Source organism: Pituophis catenifer, unplaced genomic scaffold (assembly GCF_029215685.1).
Source record: "Pituophis catenifer annectens isolate HBS135680 unplaced genomic scaffold, rPitCat1.0.hap2 SCAF_1, whole genome shotgun sequence".
Taxonomy (NCBI): domain Eukaryota; kingdom Metazoa; phylum Chordata; class Lepidosauria; order Squamata; family Colubridae; genus Pituophis; species Pituophis catenifer.
In genome coordinates, this window is record NW_027256881.1 from 121,993,148 (window position 1) to 122,014,248 (window position 21,101).

General features: G+C 40.7%; 1 protein-coding gene across 1 annotated transcript in view; it reads left to right on the forward strand.

Annotated features, from left to right (window-relative positions):
- EYS (eyes shut homolog) overlaps window positions 1–21,101 on the forward strand; it is an 871,663-nt gene that overhangs the window by 615,191 nt on the left and 235,371 nt on the right. Inside the window, exons 33-34 of the mRNA XM_070932259.1 lie at window positions 11,378–11,568; window positions 13,644–13,735. Of these exons, the coding sequence (XP_070788360.1) occupies window positions 11,378–11,568; window positions 13,644–13,735 (283 nt within the window). The remainder of the gene's footprint in view (window positions 1–11,377; window positions 11,569–13,643; window positions 13,736–21,101) is intronic.

Here is a 21,101-nt window from a genome sequence, read left to right on the forward strand (position 1 = left end):
GAAATAAGAGATGTTTATGAGTATCATACTAGTGATCATAAGCGATGTTAGAAATATTATAGAAACCAGTAGTCTCTGAGAAAAGTCTTCTAAGATTATCTGCATGTACATTTTTCTTGACATAAATCAATATTGTATGAGCTAGTTGGCTACCATGCACGTTTTGTTTCCATGAATCTCCCTTTAGCAACTGCTTTCTTCTAAAGAGATTTATTTTCCGTGCTGCCAGCTGAAATTGCCATGAAAAAGGTATGAAAACTCCTAAGGTGAACAGCTCATGCAAAGAATTTAGAGATGGATTGGTTGCTACAGAGGGCTTTAAAACTTTTAGAAGAAGGAATTACAGACGTGATAGACACTCATCATGACATAGTAGTGTGGGACTCAGACAATTCCCTCCTTCAAATATGTAAAAGTACAAAACTCATCTACCCATCCTGCAATTCCTGGATACATGAAACAATTAAAGATCATATTTAATACTATATGTTTGCTGGGTAATATTCTCAGTAATATGCCATCTCAAACAACATAGATATGTCATGTATATAGTATTTAAGTTTTTTTAAAAAAAGCATTATTTATGAAATAAGAAATATATGGCTTTATTTATGAGCCAACTCTTTTATGTATGAATTTCCCAAATCCCTATAACAGAAGCAAAGGTGATCCGTTGTGCAAGACACAGGGAATAATTGAGTGCCAAGACAATAATATGTTGAGCTATAGTTCTTAATTGGAGTAGAGTTAAAAGAAACAGCAACAGCTTTTTAAAAATAAGACTTTCTCCATCATTTATTTCAATATACAGCAAGCACAAATAATATTTATTATTTTCATTTTCTAATATCAAACTTAGTGAAGAATTCTATCAGACAACAAACTCTTGCATCTTTAGATGGTTTTGCAATATATCTCTTTTGCATTTAGATTAAAAGCAAACAAATGAATCCATAAGTGAAAATGCAATGGGTGTATGAAACAAAATCTCTAGACATGTTTCACTCATGGAATAATTTACTGCTTCTAAGAAAGTATTTTTCATATGAAAAGTTCAGACTTCTATTTTTGATCATTCTAAGTTAATGGTAATTCAAGTTCATGTCACATCACTCTGCCCATGGGACAACCTCCTTCAGGATTTCTATCTGTCGAAAGCAACTTTCTGCTTATCCAATAGAAGCTTCTAGCATGTAGGAGGCATTCTGGTTTGATATTGTTTCTTTCTACCAATGGAAGGTAACAGAAAGAACCAAGGCACTATTCTGTCCTGCCAGCCCATTTACAGGGTACAGGATTCTATTTGTATTCCTTTACTAACCCCAGAACTTTTGTTTAAATCTACCTGGGATGGTTAAAAATAAGCCTTGTGACTTTCAAAAGACAGCCAAATGTCAACATTGCTTGCTGAGGAAATAGCTAAATTCAAGTCAAGGGGGATTTTTTTTTTTTTTTTTGCATTTATTCACACAAACATTAAAAGAAAAAAAATGTTTCATGTGATATACTGAAACCCAGAAAAGTTAGAACAATAACATAAGACATCTTGCTTTCCTTTTTTAAAAAAATTGAAACTACTCATGTTAACTTTCAAATAACTTCTAGAAGACGTCAGATACCTTGCTACCTATTACAAACAGACTTGAGGGTTAAGTTGACAACCTGTGATGGTCCTTGCCAAATTTTATGTCATAATCATCCTAATTTCAAAAGCCTGTCCAAGGACATCTCCATCTCCAAGGGCCCAGGGGAGGGGTGGGGGAGTGGTGGTGATTATTAGGGAAAGTCTTTGTCCAAGGGAGACCACTGTTCCTCAGATAGCCGGATGTGAGTCCCTTTTTGTGAAGTGGGGCCGTGGGGTGCAGATGGGTTTGCTGACTACATACCTGGCTCCCTGCCACATAGCAGCGACCCTGCCCGAGCTACTTGACATCATTGCCGGGGTGGCGTGTTACAGATGAAAATACCTAACCTGATATCTGTAAATAAGTGTGCTTGTGTATATATCATTGTGTGATGTCATTGTGTCACTTACCATTGGTTAGTACTTACCATTAGCCCCGCCTTCTCTGTATATAAGTTCTCTCTCCTCCCAGATTAGCGCTTGTCTAATTGTGTTCCTGAGGAAGAAAAGAAATAAATATTACTATTACAAGAAAGTCTACAGTCTCTTATATATGGGCCTAACCAGGATAACCAAACTAGCAACAAATTGGTAGCAAGAGGATGGTTTGGTAGGCCCAACCAAAAATAAAGATGCAAGACTCACAAAAAGAAAAAAGAAGACCTGTCACCAGATACACAACAAAAAGAATGGCAGCCCAGCTGACTCCTGACATATATACACCAATTGAAAACATGAAGAAACAAACGCAATCACAAGAATATGAACAGCTAACGCAAAACGAACAACCACTAGCTGAAGCAGAAGAACCCTTCTCAACGCCAAACAAAGAAGATGAAGTAAAAAGAAAAATACTACAATTAATAGAAACAACTACAACTGAATCAAATCTGCTTGTGAAAATCCGCAGCATGATAAAAGACCACGGAACAGCAGCAGATAACGAAAATAGCAAACAAGAAAACTACGAGGTAAGAAACTCAACCCCTAACTTCAAAAACGACACCAAAGATGGCGACAGCTTCCCGCCTTTTTTATGGCAGCCATCTTACCCACCTAATACCTCTAAAATGCCTGACCAATTACTAAAAGAATTCCAAACCTCAAAATACGAAATGAAAAATGAAAACTACCAAGAAGCTGACTACCTGAGCCCAAAAACAAATAAAAAACAATTATTTAAACAAAGCAAAGCTCAACCTACTGAAGTAGAAATAGACAACGCTATACAAGTGCTGACTGCAGCACTCGGGACTAAACTAAAAATACCAAACGAACTATCAGAAAACAAATTAGAAAATTCTAAACTACCATCAGCAAAAAGCCAAAAAGAAACAGACTGCCTAAACAAAGACCTAGCCACCCGAAGAAAGACGCGCTGGCAATCATACTCACCTAACGAAGAGCAACTCGCAGAGCAACCCGGCTCCATCGGCAACAGCAGCAGAGAAAATGGCCGACAAGCCTCCAGTGTCTTCTCCCCCGATCCTCGCGACTCCGGAGACTCCACGACGAGCAGAGCAGCATCCCAGGCATTTTCCAGCCACCAGAGGCCCTCCGGAGACAAAACAGAACAACAGAAGGCCGTCTGGGACATCACCCCGGGAGCTGCAAACAAAGGAACCTCCCTCGCCGACTGCTGGAAGAAAATGAAGACTGAGCATGCCCAGAAAGAGCCTGCAGAAAAGGAAAAAGGAAACATAGATACAAGTCAAGACAACATAGAGATAAGTAAATACAGACATACATCTACCATCCCCAGACCTTATTGTGAGTATGCTAAGGTCTTAAACCATGGACAGCTACTAAACATGAATAACACCTCACTACACTCAGGGACAATACCTCCAGACTTTATAAAATTGAAATTAGATGGAAGCAACTTAATGGAATGGGATCAGTGTTTACAGATTGTATATTTGAAAGAAAATGTTTTATTTTTTATTGATAACCCACCAAATAAGCCTTGGACCTATGAAATAGACTGCCTCCATCACAAAGCATACTATATGTTAATTGTTTCTATTTCCCCAAGTATACTCCCCAGTATAGAGCATAATTTAACTGTATTTGAAGTATATCAAAAATTATTCAGACTGTTCTATAGCAAAAATGTAGCCACTACCACAAAAATCTCTAGGGAATTCTATTCTGCCAAACTAAAACATGATACATCCATGAGTGAACATATCTTGAATTTAAACGCTGTAAGAGCAGACCTTATTCAAAGGGGAGAAACCATTTCTGACAACACCATGAAAAGCATTATAATTAACTCACTAGATCACAGCTGGGATAACTACATTACCTTAATAGATAACCTAAGTATAGAGCAAATTACTTTAGAAAACCTTACCAATAAGCTTATTACTGAAGATAGACTTAGAAGAGAGCGATATATACAACAAAGAGAAGGTAGAAATCAAAGAAGGACTGATTTCAGAGCCAGAGACAGATACCCACATGAATGTCTCACATGTGGATCTGAAAGACATCAGAGTAGAGACTGCCCCAAGAATATAGGATACGGTGACTCATATAAACACAAGGATAGAAGAATACATTTTTTAGACAGAACTTCCCCAGATTACAGGTATAAGAGAAGAGAATCACCACACTCTAGAGAAAGACAAACATACAGAAATAACCCTAGAGAAAATAAGAAAGGATCACTATATGGAATAAGAAATAATAACACTTTGATATCTGATTCACTCAACACCTGGCTCATAGATTCAGGAGCCACATGCCATACAACTCATAATAGAGAAATATTAAGTAACTTCACTGAAAAGAAATATTATATTAAAGTAGCAAACCAAAATAAAGTCCTAGTGAGAGGAATAGGAGACACGCATATAAAAGGTATAGGAAAAATAGAGGGGGTACTATTTGTGCCCGAAATTCCAAATAACATATTGGCAACCCTAAAGTTAAGCATAGAGAATGAAATAGAAACCACTTTCAGAGGTGGAAAGGTATTCATGACTAAGAACAACAGAAACATAGGTAAACTATTTACAAATGATGGACTAACATACCTACTGCCACAAGATAACGAACTAGTATATGCAAACTATCAATTAAGAAACGAAAAACCAAATTCAGATAGCCATGATGAAAATAATGATAAGAATGCATCAAACGCTGATACTAATATGTCTGAAAATTTAAACAATGGAAAACCTATTCACGATAATTGTAGTCACTTACTCCACAGAAAGCTAGGACACGCGAGCTTTCCAGTCATACGAAAAATGTTAGAGTGTTCCGAAGATTTAAAAATAAAGAACTGTAAAAATTACTTAGAGTGCTCTGTGTGCAATTCATCCAAAATTAAAAACAAGCCAAAACCCAAAAAAGCCACTCGCACCACACAATCAACCTTTCAACTAATTCATATGGATGTAGTAGGCCCATTAAAACCTTCAATTAAATATAAAAAAAGATACTTTCTGACCATAGTCGATGATTATAGTAGATTTGGGTTTGTATACACCCTTAACCACAAAAGTGAGGTTTTCAAAAAATTTAAGGAGTTCTTTAAAATGGTAGAAACACAACACAATACCAAAATCAAACAAATAATGACCGACAGGGGGTCGGAATTCCTATCCAACGAATTTTCAATTTGGCTAAAATCACAAGGAATATTACACTTTAAATCTTGTCCATTTTCCCCATTTCAAAATGGAGTTTCTGAAAGGAAAAATGGTTTGCTACAAACCATGGTTAAATGTGTGTTAGATGATGCTGGCTTAAACCAGTCATTCTGGGCTGAAGCCCTTAATTATTCCAATTACACTATAAATCGCTTATGGTCCAGTACAATCAACAAGACCCCATACGAACTCATGTACGGAAGGAAACCAAAAATTGGGCATTTACACGTGTTTGGTGTATCTGCTGATGTATATGTGCCCTCACAGTTAAGGCGCAAAGGAGAGAAAGTTTCCAAAAGACTAATATTTATGGGGTACGAATCAGGAACCAAGGGATATCGCTTCATTGATAAAAATAATCACTTCATTGTATCCAGATCTGCTGTGTTTCATGAACACATGAACTGGTCAAAATTACATCTCAATGAAATTTACCCAGAATCAAAAAATATTACACACACGCACGCAAAACATCACACATCAGATACGAACCCCAAATCCACATCCACTAACAGAATCAAATGCCCAGTAATAGTTAATGATGAATGGAAAAAAGGACACCCCACTTTGAAAGTAGATCAATTAACCGAAAAAGAAGCTAAGTATATGCATAGCGATGAACATCCCCAGAATAGGCCCATTAGATCCAATAGGGGCATAATTCCTAAAAGATTAGATGATTACGTACTGTCTATCCAAGCTAAACACCTGACTCCTAACACATATGATGACATACTTAAGCTACCCCTAGAAGAAAAAAGTAAGTGGGAGGAAGCAATGAAAAAAGAGATGGACAGTTTGAGAGAACTAAATGTATATACACCAACAGACCTGCCTACTGAGAAATCCCCTATTGGCACTAGGTGGATCTATAAAATCAAGGAGCTAGAGGATGGTAAATTCCTATACAAAGCCAGGTTGGTGGCTCAAGGCTTTGCCCAAAGATTTCCGGATGACTATGAAGACACTTACTCTCCAACCGTTAGATCAGAAAGCGTGAAAACAGCACTAGTGTTAGCTTCTATCTTAAATCTGGAAGTATATCAATTTGACGTGCAGACAGCCTATCTACACGCTGATCTAGATAAAGAAATTTATGTGAAAGCACCCCCAGGAAAGGATACAAAAAAGGGAGAAATTTGGCTATTAAATAAGAGCCTTTATGGACTAAAACAGTCCGGTAAGCGGTGGTATGAGTGCTTATCAAAGATACTTAAAAATATGGGTTTTGTAGCTACTTCATCTGATTTTTGTTTTTTCACAAAAAAAAAATAATGATTCTATTGAATATGTTTTGATTTATGTTGATGATATATTGTATTTTGGACACGACAAAATTAAATGTGATAATTTCGCTGAACAACTAGGCAAAAATTTCAACTTAAAAATATTAGGAAAGGTAAATAAGTATCTAGGAGTCCAAATTGACAAAACAGATAAGGGGTTCAAATTATCTCAGAAAGACAAGATTATGGAACTCATACAAAAATGTAACTTAATTAACTCAAAAATTTGTGATACTCCTATGTCAACTGATTTTTATAGGAATGTGTATAATGAATACGAACCATTCAAGGATAACACGTTATATCGATCAATTATTGGGTCCTTATTATACATATCTAATTGGACCAGACCTGATATCACCCTTGCTGTAAATTTGTTATCAAGACATGTAAGCAATCCTAACTCATACCACTGGGAAGGAATTAAGAGGATTCTAAAATATCTAAAGTCTAGCATTGATATGTGCTTATTCTTAGAACCATTCATTTCAGAAAAACCAACTTTGACCTGCTACGCTGATGCTGATTGGGCTACTGATTCAAAAACCAGAAAAAGTACTTCTGGATATGTTTTTCTTATAAATGGCTGTGCGGTGCACTGGTACACAGGCAAACAGAATTTAATTGCCACTTCCACAGCGGAAGCCGAATATGTTTGTTTATCCAAAGCGGTCAACAATCTAACTTGGTTCGATGACTTGTTAACCAATGTGTGGGATGAACCTGTTTATCCAATTATTATCAATGAGGACAATAAGGCAGCAATTGATATATCTGCTTCCGAAGCAATAGGTCAACGATCTCGACATATTGATATAAAATATAAACATGTGAGACAACTGTCAAGTATAGGATTTATTAAAGCTGTCCATTGCGATACTAGTGAACAAATTGCTGATATCCTCACTAAGCCATTGCCAATCAAACAACATATGTATTTGACTTCCAAACTTGATGTACATATATAATCTTAATAACCCACCATTAGTTAGGTATTTTAGAGGGGGATTTGTTACAGATGAAAATACCTAACCTGATATCTGTAAATAAGTGTGCTTGTGTATATATCATTGTGTGATGTCATTGTGTCACTTACCATTGGTTAGTACTTACCATTAGCCCCGCCTTCTCTGTATATAAGTTCTCTCTCCTCCCAGATTAGCGCTTGTCTAATTGTGTTCCTGAGGAAGAAAAGAAATAAATATTACTATTACAAGAAAGTCTACAGTCTCTTATATATGGGCCTAACCAGGATAACCAAACTAGCAACATGGCGGTTGATACCCCCAGACTTATTGTCATGGGGGATTTCAACCTTCCATCTGCGGGTGAGGTGTCAGAGGTGGCTCGGGAGTTCATGGCTTCCATGACGGCCATGGACCTGACCCAGTTAGTTCAAGGCCCCACTCACATAGGGGGACACACTCTGGACTTGATTTTCATCTCTGGTCAGTGGTTGAATGATCTTGGTAGAGGGGACCTAGATATTAAACCCTTGTCATGGACAGATCATTTGCTCCTTCACTTGGACTTTCCTACCACTTCCCCCTGCCGCAGGGAGACGGAACCGACCAGATGGTTCCGTCCCAGGCGCCTGATGGATCCCGAAAGGTTCCTGACTTGGGCCATTTCCTGAGACTCTGACACACGACTCGACTGAAGGGCTGGTGGCCGCCTGGGAGAGTGCGGCCGCTGGAGCTTTGGATCGCGTCGTGCCTTTGCGGCCTCTGACCCGATGCCGATCTCAATTGGCTCCTTGGTTCTCTGAGGAGCTGAGAGAGATGAAGCGTCAGAAAAGAGAGAGAGCATTTGGAGGACTAGTCAATCCGATTCTGACCGGACACAGGTGAGGTCTTATATCAAGACCTACCTAGTGGCGATAAAAGCGGCGAAATCTAACCATTTTTCCGCTCTTATCGCATCTGCAGAGAACCGCCCAGCCACCCTGTTTAGGGTGACCCACTCCCTTCTTCGGGGGGGAGTGTGGGAAGATCCCTTGCAGGGTCGTGCTGAGGATTTTGTGCAATTCTTGCATGATAAAGTCGCTCGGATTCGGGATGGCTTGGACTCCGATTGGATGAGTCCAGGGGAGGAGACAAGGGTAGGTCTTGAGAATATTATTTGGGAGGAGTTTGATCCTGTGGCTCCCGAGGATGTGGACAGGGTTCTGGGTAAGATTAATGCCGCCACGTGTTTATTGGACCCGTGTCCCTCCTGGTTGGTACTGGCCTCCCAGGAGGTTACACGAGGCTGGCTCCAGGGGATTATAACTGCTTCTCTGAGTGAGGGTGCCTTTCCTGCCGCCTTGAAAGAGGCGGTAGTGAGGCCCCTCCTCAAGAAGCCTTCCCTGGACCCGGCTGAATTAGCCAACTACCATCCGATCTCCAACCTTCGTTTTGTGGTGAAGGTTGTTGAGAGCATGGTGGCACGACAGCTTCCCCGACACCTGGATGAAGCTATCTATCTGGACCCGTGCCAGTCGGGCTTCAGGCAGGGGTACAGCACAGAAACGGCATTGGTCGCGTTGGTGGATGATCTCTGGAGGGCTCGGGACAGGGGTTGCTCCTCTGTCCTAGTCCTATTAGATCTCTCAGTGGCTTTTGATACCATCGACCATGGTATCATGCTGCAGCGGTTGAGGGGGTTAGGAATAGGGGGCACCGTTTTGCGGTGGTTCTCCTCCTTCCACTCCGACCGCTCGCAGTTTGTGTTGGCAGGGGGGCAGAGGTCGACCTCGAGGCACCTCACATGGGGAGTGCCGCAAGGGTCGGTCCTTTTGCCCCTTCTGTTCAACATTTATGTGAAGCCGCTGGGTGAGATCATCCGTGGTTTTGGGGTGAAGTGTCATCTGTACACTGATGATACTCAGCTGTACATCTCCACCCCAGACCACCCCAACGATGCCCTTGATGTGATGTCTCGCTGCCTGGAGGCCATGCGGGTCTGGATGGGGAGGAACAGGCTCAGACTCAACCCCTCCAAGACTGAGTGGCTGTGGCTTCCGGCGTCCCGATATAGTCAGCAGGTGCCATCGCTGACTATTGGGGGTGAATCTTTGCCCCCCACAGAGAGGGCTCGGAATCTGGGTGTCCTCCTGGATGCACGGCTGTCTTTAGAAGAGCATATGACGGCCGTGGCCAGGGGTGCCTTTTATCAGGTTTGCCTGATTCACCAGTTGCAGCCCTTTCTGGACCGGGACGCTTTGCGCACGGTCACTCATGCCCTTGTCACCTCCCGGCTGGACTATTGTAATGCTTTCTACATGGGGCTCCCCTTGAAGAGCACTTGGAGGCTCCAACTGGTCCAGAATGTGGCCGCACGGGTGGTTATGGGCGCAACTCGTGCCCATGTGACACCCCTCCTGCGCGAGCTGCACTGGCTCCCAGTGGTCTTCCAGGTGCGATTCAAGGTGCTGGTTACCACCTTTAAAGCGCTCCATGGCATAGGACCCGGGTACCTTCGAGACCGACTTCTGCCACCAATAGCCTCCCACCGGCCAGTTCGCTCCCACAGAGAGGGTCTCCTCAGGGTGCCATCGGCCAAGTTATGTCGGCTGGTGACACCCAGGGGGAGGGCCTTCTCTGTGGGAGCCCCAGCCCTGTGGAATGAACTGCCCCCGGAAATACGTAAGATCCCCGACCTCCGGGTAGTTCGCTGTGCACTGAAGACCCTGTTGTTCCACCAGGCCGGGCTATCGACATGATAATTTTAAATTGGGGTATTTTAAATTTCTGGGGTTTTAAATGGAGCCAAATTTATTTAATAATTTTAAATTGATGTTTGTCTTGTGTTTTTAAATAGGCTGTACACCGCCCTGAGTCCTTCAGGAGAAGGGCGGTATAGAAATAAAATAATAATAATAATTATTATTATTATTATTATTATTATTATTATTATTATTATTATTATTATTATTATTATTATTATTTGGCAAGTTAAGATAGAGAAGATGTCAAAAGGGAGAGAAGGAAGGAGGAAGAGGAAGACAAATCGGAAAGAGAAGGGCTATTCAACAACAAAATTAAATGCCACTCCTCACTTTTAGTCACAATTTTGCTCTAGTCCCTCCCACTTTACAATAGAGGGAGGGACTTCCCAGGGAATGCAACTCATAACATAAAAGAATTAATACTTTGGATCCATTATTTGGTTAGAAGAAGCAGGGATGTATTCTGTCCAAATAAAGCTCAGCTGAATCATCTTCATATGTCAGTAAATTAATTAATTGTTGATCATCCCAAAGGTGCTTTTTCAAGAGGCAACTGGACTTTCTGGTTTTTCTTTTGCTTCTCATCCAAGAACTTCTTCAGCTCTGAGCTCAGAGCTGAAGAAGCTTTTGGATGAGAAGCGGAACGTCTTCAAAGAAAAATCAAAAAGTCCAGTTCTCTATTGAAAAAACACCTTTGGGACAACCATGACCCAGATGACTGAGAATCTCCATAGACATTTAATTGTTGATCTGAATTCTGTGCCTCACTCTCTCAGATTCCTTTTGCAATAGAGATTAATATATACCATATATAGTTCAGAAATAAATCCATGCAAAAGGAATACTCTCACAAATGAACAGACATTTTCTTTACAAGACTGTTCCAAAGTCAGATTTATATTCAAATCATGTAGTGCTCAATAAATAGACATCGTTGCACTTGGATGCTTTCCTCTTTTCCTTTATCTGAACAATGGTTAAGAAGCACCGCTACATTAGTGAATGAATGTCATCGCTTTTCTGTATCCAAACAATAAGACTTTGATATGTAATCAATTGGTATGCATTCTTTCATATATATATATTTTTCTTATAGATTTTAGCTATATTCAGTACCAGGGGAATTCTTATATGGAATTTAGAGGGATTACTTTGCATCAGCACAATAGCATCAATTTACAATTCCAGACCTTTGGCTTCCACGGCCTCCTTCTCTATATTGAACAGAAGCCAACAACAATGGGCAACTTTGTTATTCAGCTTTCTATCCAGCATGGTATCTTAGAGGTAACACTTCAAATTATTCATTTCTAAATTCTATAAGAGTCTTCTTTATAAAGAGTTTTAGAAGTCTGTGTTTGCAGATTGGACAGTTAATAATATTAACTGTCTAGAAATAACCAGATGTTACTTTTAACAACAACAACAAAAAAATCCTTTTAGAGAATTCTCTTTGTAGGAATTATTTGAATGGAAGATAGAATAGATACCTACTGGTATGTAGCAAAAGTGTAATATGCATGGGTTGGTATTCATGGCCTCTGCCGAAAATGAAATTTAATAAATGCAGTGCATTAAACCATGGAGCAAAAATATTAGGTACATTTATTTATTTTATTCAATTTAATTTATCTCAAAGATATTAAAATACTTAGCTATTCTCCACCTAAACCTTGATGCTAACTTGATAGCATTAATCCTTAGGTTATTTTATAAATTTGCTGTAGAAAGGAAAATGGAAAGGTAATATATTCATTATTCGTCCTTTATTTTTGATGAAAAACATGAAACTGATTGTAGATGCATTGTAGCTATTTTGTATAACAATGACTGCGTTTTCCCAACAAATGCTGAGAACAATAGTTTTACAAAGAACTGATGAGAATATCTGAAAAACATCTTAGTTGCAAAGGGCGTTTGCACTTATTGCTTAATATGTTGGACATATCAGTCAAGAAATATAATAGAATATAGCAAGGAAATTTTTTGGCAGGAATTGACTGATTTTAGAAAATCCCAAATAATCAATCTAACAATTCTATTCATGTTGTAAGCCGCCCAGAGTCTCTATAACAGTGAGATGGGTGGCATATAAATTTAATAATTAAATAAAATAATCAAATAAGAAATAAGAATAGGGATAAGGATAAGGATAAGAGCATTTTTGAGACTGACAGTTTTGCATTTTTGCAAATATAAGCCTCAGATATAGCCTCAGATATTTTGCAAATATAAGCCTCAAATATAGGAAATATTTATATCTGGGATTAAAAAAATGTTTCCTATTAACTTACTTATTGGTATAAATGGAATAGAAAACAAAAGCAAAGCCTCAAAATGTTTTCCATTCAACTATATAATCCCTGTATTTACTCCTCTCAGATTTTGCCCATTAGTTACAGACATTTTTATGATTGGCATTTATATACAAGTTATCTACAAAACCTCATTGGAAAATAAATCCCTTTTCCAGAAAAAAATGGGAGCAACTAGATTTAAAAATTAACCACAAAACAACAGAGTGTAGGCCTGTTTTTAACACTTAAATTTTATTGGGTTCTGCTAATCTAGTTGAAATGTTTATCTATATTGCTAATCCATGTATGATATGTCATATGCTAAATAATAATTTTAAAAGTCCGAAATCCAAAATTAAATAAGAGGTTAATAAAAATCTTTTTTTAAATAATTTTTAAAAAAGGACAAACAACACAAAGACTTCTTCTTCCAAAAACAATCTAGAACCAATGCTGTTCATACAACAGAAGCAAATATATGATAAAATCAGATTTTCCAAATGTTCCAATTCATACTGGAAAGGGCTTATCCTTCTCTAATTCATTTTGACATTCATTTGATACAAAATTAGCATCTTTCATTCATACACCTAGTACATAGCACGGAGGGCAGCACCAACTTGGATTGTTGTTGGCGCAGTAGATAAATCAGCTTTAAACCTCTTAAAAGTGACATCACTAATACCAAGCATAATAGCAAATGGATAAATCCTCTGTAAATTAAATTGACTTATGCATGTATAGCAATCTTTAAAGTAAAGGGAAAGTATTCATGGATTTCTATTTGAAACACTTTATGGCAGTGTTCACTTTCTGACTATTTCTGTAAAGCTAGACTGTAAAGATAACTAGTATAATTCTGGCTTCCTTGTGAGTTGGGATTTACCCTGCCCTCTTTGTCAAAGATTTCATTCTGGCTAAAAATCCATGTTTCACGACTCACGAAACACTTTTGTTCATACAAAGCCTAATGTTCTGGCTTTTCCCAATTTGGCTCAGCCCTGATCAGAAATTTCTGACATATTCAAATGTGACAAATCAATCTTTTGTTTTCTTTTTGTTCAGTACCAATTCAAATGCGATAGCGGAGATGAAATTAAAAAGATCAGTTCTGATATCAGAGTGGATGATGGACAGAAATATGAAGTGCACATTAGGTAAGTTTTGTGTTTTTCTATAACAATATCTAAATCTGTCTATAAGCATATTGGACCAATTGCTTCATTGGCAGCCAAACCTAACTAATGAAATGAATAGGAAATTGGCCCTGATTAAAGTGAAGTAGATATGATATATGGTATGATATCATTTTCAGATAAATAATGGAACAAACTAAGATCTCCATCTTAGTTTGTTTCATTATTTATCTGAAAATGATATCATACCATATATCATATCTACTTCACTTTGTTTGTATTCCAGAAGGCTTTCAGCAAGTTAACATTCTTCAAAAGAAACAAAAAGTTAATGCCATGTTGGTAGAGATACAATAATTTTAGAGAAAAATGCCAATTAAAACCTCAGTAGAATTGTGCTTGATCTGTAGGAGCTTCGTATAGTGTCACAAGAAATCATGATTAGAAATCAGGTTTTCTGCTGCAGGTTGAGAGAGTATAGAATGGTAGTGGTGGTGGACAAAGAGTCTATGGGACTAACTTTATAATTTCTTAATTTAATTTCTTCTTGGGAGTGAAGGAAACCATATTTCTTCCTGTGACCATTTTGAAACTTACATCTGCCTTTGGAGAACTTTTCATGTGCTATTTTCATATCACAAACTAAGGTTGTGTTTACAGTAAACAAGACGCATAAATGGGTTTGTGTGGAAGATCTGTTAGTTATTCCTGATGTTTAGCCGTCAAAAGTATGAAGGCTATTGCTTAACGCATTGTAAGCCGCCCTGAGTCTCCGGAGAAGGGCGGCATATAAATCAAATTAAAAAAAAAAAAGCATCTGAAGAAAATGAAGTTATGCAATAGGTTTTATTACCATAATATCCAACTACTCAAAAGGATGTGATTTGTATGTATATATGTATGTGTGTGTGTGTGTGTGTGTGTATAGATAGATAGATAGATAGATAGATAGATAGATAGATAGATAGATAGATAGATATAGATATAGATATAGATATGATATAGATAGATAGATAGATAGATAGATAGATAGATAGATAGATAGATAGATAGATAGATAGATACTTTCTGAGGTTTTCGCGGGTATTTGTATGTAGGTCTTTGGTTATTCGGGTTTTCTCCCGCATAAAATTGGAGGTGTCTTGGCAACGTTTCGATGAAGTCTCATTCATCATCTTCAGGCTGGTGTTTCTCTATAAATACTGGTGGGGAGGTGGGGAGTGCTGGCTTTGTTGTTGTAAGCGGGTTGGTTGGCTGTGTTGTTACATCTTGTTTAGTTGATGGAGTTGATGTTTGCAGATTAGTCGTTACGACTAATGTTAGATGTTACAAAACAGCCGACTAATCTGCAAACATCAACTCCATCAACTAATCAAGATGTAACAACACAGCCAACCAACCATGCCTATTAAAACAACCCCTTATCCTTTGAAGCTCACTGTTTCCTATTGCCATTTGCCACGGCCCTGCTCAATGTTTTTCAGCAGCTAAAGAAGTTAAAACTTTTGTTCTTGTATTGTACAAATGGCATGACATCCAATTTGAGAAATTGTAGTTTGATTAAAGTCAAGTAGGCCTCCCTCCCAACCTATTATCTAAAGCAGTTGCTTCCATATGTACTACTCCCTGATGATGATCACTGATGAACAGAACAGAACAGAATAACAGAGTTGAAAGGGACCTTGGAGGTCTTCTAGTCCAACCGGCTGCTCAAGCAGCAAGCCCTATACCATTTCAGACAAATGGTTGTCCAATCTCTTCTTTAAAACTTCCAGTGCTGGAGTATTTTCAACTTCTGGAGGCAAATTGTTCCACTGATTAATTGTTCTAACTGTCAGGATATTTTTCCTTAGTTTTAGGTTGCTTCTCTCCTTGATTAGTTTCCATCCATTGCTTCTTCTCCTGCCCTCTGGTGCTTTGAAGAATAGCTTGACTCCCTCTTTTTTGTGGCAGCCTCTGAGATATTGGAACACTGCTATCATGTCACTCCTTTTCATTAAACTAGACATACCCAATTCCAGCAACTGTTCTTTATATGTTTTAGCCTCCAGTCCCCTAATCATCTTTGTTGCTCTTCTCCGCACTCTTTCTAGAGTCTCTAACATCTTTTTTACATCATGGCAACTAAAACTGGATGCAATATTCCAAGTGTGGTCTTACCAAAGCATTATAAAGTGGTATTAATACTTCACATGATCTTGATTCTATTCCTCTGTTAATACAGCCTAGAACTCTACTAGTTTTTTACCTAGTTTAGATAATGAAACGTCTGCAAGAAAATAACTAAGCTCAGAGAGCACCAAGGACCCCTCATTTCAACCCTGAGCTACAAATAGGTGTATGTATGGGGAACCATTCAGAGTTATCTCTCTAGGATAGATAGTTGTCTGGCCATGATGAGTGAAGATGCTGCTATCGCTAAGATATATGCAGAGGAAATAGTAAATTCTTTTCCCATGTAAACCAACTCTTAGACTATCCCAGACTAAGTCAAAATCTGACAACAGTGTCAGTTAATAGCTTTTCCCAAATCACAATTTGAACAAAACTTTTGTGTTTTTAAGTTTGGATGATGTGAATAATTATAATTGCATTTAAGAGGAAAGTTAGATATTTACTATATCTCATTGTTTCTAGTGATGTTTTATCTGGGCTAACCGAAAGCCATTTTTAAGATTTCAAATGCATAATGAACATTTAGCAAGCAATGAAACAGTACTTAAGCATGGTATTGTTGTCTGTACACTGTAAATGGAAGGCTAAATATGAGAACAGTATTTTGTCTAAGACTGCCTAATACATTGTGTCAGAGGTGAAGTTTGTAAAGTCATGGTTCACAGCTAGTTGATTAGCCCTTGTATTACTAATGCTGCATCCATGCAATGACTGACACCTCATTGAGATATAAGCATATTTAAATTGGTACCTTTCCATAATTAAGCAGTGGTTTAAATGGATTGGTATAGAAGACAAATAAATGAAAGCAAACATATTCAGGGTTTGCATCAAGATCAAATAAGGACAATCAGGAAAGATAGATAGCTGGTATCAAAAAGACAGAGATTGCTAAGAGCAGCTGGTTGTTTCAAATTATAACATAAAATGGAAATTTCTTCTACAGTTCTAGTATTGTTTTTATGGCACACAGGAAAATGACAGCACATTATTCAATTTGATATGCATTATCATATTTGTGACTTGAACTGCAATAGTGTCTGGGCTTTAAATGTGCCAATGCCCAGAAGAATTTATAATGAAAAATCCTCCACATTCATGATTAACTAAGTCACTTAATTCCTAATATGCCCATTTCTATATTTTCAATTGAGTTGTTCAACCTGCAGAGTAAACATATCCAACACACCCTCCTCCTCCTATTATCTTCACAACAGCAATCCTATGATGTGAGTTGGACTGAGAGAGAGTGACTCATCCAAAATCATCCAATCACCTTTCATACCTAAAGTGGGACTAGAATTCATAATCTCCTGATTTCTAGCCTGATGTCTTAACCATTGGACTGTCTTGAAGGTATTTTGAATTTTCCAGTGTGTCCCTTTAAGGATTGAAGATAAAACAATGGTAATACATTCAGGCAGACTAGAGACAAAAACTATGGATATTAATTTGGATTCACTATAGATTCCCTTATTTATTTATATTTATTTATTTATTAGATTTTTATACCGCCCCCTCTCCCGAAGGACTCGGGGCGGTGCACAGCCAAAGTTAAAAAACATACAATATAAACAATTAAAATACGTTTAAAACAGAATTAAATCTAAAATGGCTCCCCAATTTAAAATGCCTTACCCATACCCCTATAAAAAGACGAATTTAAAATTTAAAAATTTAAAATTTCCACATTTAAAAAGGGGGAAGATTTAGGCCAGGCCAGCTTGATAAAATAGAAAAGTCTTAAGCGCGCGGCGGAAGGTGCGCAGATCCGGGATCCTACGTATCTCCGGGGGGAGCTCGTTCCAGATCGTAGGTGCCCCCACAGAGAAGGCTCTCCCCCTAGGGGCCGACAGCCGACATTGTTTGGCCGACGGCACCCGGAGGAGCCCCTCTCTATGGGAGCGTACTGGCCGGTGGGAGGCTATTGGTGGTAGCAGGCGGTCCCGTAAATAACCAGGTCCTAAGCCATGGAGCGCTTTAAAGGTGATAACCAGAACCTTGAAGCGCACTCGGAAGACCACCGGGAGCCAGTGCAGCTCGCGCAGGAGAGGTGTCACATGGGAACTCCATGTCGCTCCCATCACCACCCGCGCGGCCGCACTCTGCGCCAGTTGGAGCCTCCGAGTGCACCTCAAGGGGAGCCCCATGTAGAGAGCGTTGCAGTAATCCAGACGAGAAGTAACGAGGGCATGAGTGACTGTGTGTAGGGAGTCCCGATCTAGATAGGGACGCAACTGGCGGATCAGGCGAACCTGATGAAAAATCCTCCCGGACACGGCCGTCACATGCTCTTCTAACGACAGCCGTGAATCCAGGAGGACACCCAAGTTGCGAGCCCTATCCGTGGGGGCCAATGATTCGCCCCCAATAGTCAGCGATGGCATTAGCTGACTATATCGGGACGTCGGAAACCACAGCCACTCGGTCTTGGATGGGTTGAGCCTGAGCCTGTTCCTCCCCATCCAGATCCGTACGGCCTCCAGGCACTGGGACATCACTTCAAGGGCATCGTTGGGGTGATCCGGGGTGGAGATGTACAGCTGGGTGTCGTCAGCGTACTGATGGTACTCCACCCCAAAACCACGGATGATCTCGCCCAGCGGCTTTACATAAATGTTGAACAAAAGGGGCGAGAGGACCGATCACTGCGGCACCCCACATATGAGGGGCCTCGGGGTCGACCTCTGCCCCCCTGTCAACACAGACTGCGACCGGTCGGAGAGAAAGGAGGAGAACCACCTTAGTACGGTGCCTCCCACCCCCAACTCTTCCAACCGGTGCAGCATGATACCATGGTCGATGGTATCAAAAGCCGCTGAGAGATCTAACAGGACCAGGACAGAGGAGCAGCCCCTGTCCCGAGCCCTCCAGAGATCATCAACCAACGCGACCAATGCCGTTTCCGTGCTGTATCCAGGCCTGAAACCCGACTGGAACGGATCCAGATACGACGCTTCATCCAGGTACTGGGGAAGCTGTCCCGCAACCACACTCTCAACAACCTTCGCCACAAAACGAAGGTTGGAGACTGGACGATAATTAGCCAATATTGCCGGGTCCAGGGAAGGCTTCTTGAGGAGGGGCCTCACCACCGCCTCCTTAAGGGCGGCGGGGAAGACACCCTCACCCAATGAAGCATTTATAATCCCCTGGAGCCAGCCTCGCGTCACCTCCCGGGAAGCCAGCACTAACCAGGAGGGACACGGGTCCAACAAACATGTGGTCGCGTTCAATCTACCCAGAATCCTGTCCACGTCATCTGGGGTCACAGGATCAAACTCATCCCAGATAACAGTCTCAAGACCTGCCTCCGTCACTCTCGCTGGATCTACCCAGTCAGAGTCCAGACCTTCCCGAATCTGAGTGATTTTGTCATACAGATACTGAACAAAGTCCTCGGCTCTTCCCTCCAAGGGGTCCTCCCGCGCTTCCTGGTGGAGCAGGGAGTGGGTCACCCTAAACAGGGCGGCCGGGCGATTATCTGATGACGCAATAAGAGCAGCAAAATGCGTACATTTTGCTGCTTTTATCGCCACTAGGTAAGTCCTAATATGGGATCTAACCAGTGTCCGGTCCGATTCAGAAAGACTAGCTCTCCAACTACTCTCTAGGCGTCTTTTCCGGCGCTTCATCTCCCTCAGCTCCTCGGTAAACCAAGGAGCAAGGCGAGATCCGCGCCGGGTCAGAGGCCACAAAGGCACGACTCGATCCAGGGCCCCAGCGGCCGCCCTATCCCAGGCGGCCACTAGGTCTCCAGTCGAGGCGTGAGCCAGAACCTCAGGAATTGGCCCAAGCTCCGTCTGGAACCTATCGGGTTCCATCAGGCGCCTGGGGCGGTTCCACCTCCCTGCAGCGGGGTGCCGCGGTACGAAGGTCAAGGCGAAGGAGAGAGTGATCCGACCATGACAAGGGCTCGATGACTACATCCCCTATCTCAAGATCACTCAACCACTGTCCAGAGACAAAAAGCAAGTCCAGTGTGTTTCCCCCAGTGTGCGTAGGGCCATGAATTAGTTGGGTCAGATCCATGGCCGTCATGGAAGCCATGAACTCCCGAGCCACCTCAGACGTCTCGCCCACGGACGGCAGGTTGAAATCCCCCATGACCATAAGTCTGGGGGTATCAACCGCCACCGCAGCAATAACGTTGAGTAGCTCAGGCAGGGTTGCTGCCACGCGGCAGGGAGCCAGGTACGTGATCAGCAAGCCCATCTGAACCCCATGGCCCCACTTCACAAGGAGGGACTCACCACCAGCTGTCTGAGGTACAGTGGTCTCCCTGGGCCTAAGGCCTTCTCTAATAATAACCGCTACTCCCCCGCCCCTCCCTTGTGACCTCGGCTGATGGAATGCGCGGAAGCCTGGTGGGCACATTTCTACCAGAGGGACCCCTCCCTCCGGGCCCAACCAGGTCTCCGTAATACCCGCCAGGTCCGCTCCCCCCTCCTGAACAAGATCACAGATGAGGGGGGCTTTATTTACTACGGACCTGGCGTTGCACAACATCAGAAGAAGGCCCTTGACCTGTCTATCACATATTTGTAGAGAAATGCTCCCCAAGCCACATGTTCTAGGGTACATCTGCTGCAGCCAATATCACAGCATATATATTCCTCAAGCAAAGCTTCCATATCATTTTCAGATTGATGTTATGCCCATTCACCCTCACAGAAAATACTGGCATACTTACCTAGGAAAAGAGAGAAATGATAGAAGGTCTCTGGGAATTCATGTTGTGTAATGCATAACATGTTGGTCTTTCGACCCAAGTTCATATGCAGCATCTTAATCACAACCTTGTACACTTGTATTAAGCCATGGAGCTTACAGGGTTGCTTTAGACCAATCCTTCTCTCTCAAACTACTCATATGGTTGTTATTGCAGAGATATCGAAACATTGCAGATAACATTGCAGAGATCTCCACATAAGCTTCCTTCAGCTCTTAGAGAAAAGGCAGGACATAAAGTTTATAAATAAATAATAAAATGACAATAAACAAGATCTTCTCACTATCACTGAAGATGCTATTCCTGCGGGCAATTCAGTGCTTTCCTTTTTCATGCAAATGCTTCTTGAAAGCATTTGATAGTCTAAGCCTCAGCATACCTTTGTAAAGCAGGGATGATGGAAGCCAGAGATATTTTGTAGTTTATTACCAGTCTTCCTTTAGCCTCATTTAACTTTTCCTTTATTGCTAATCATGATTC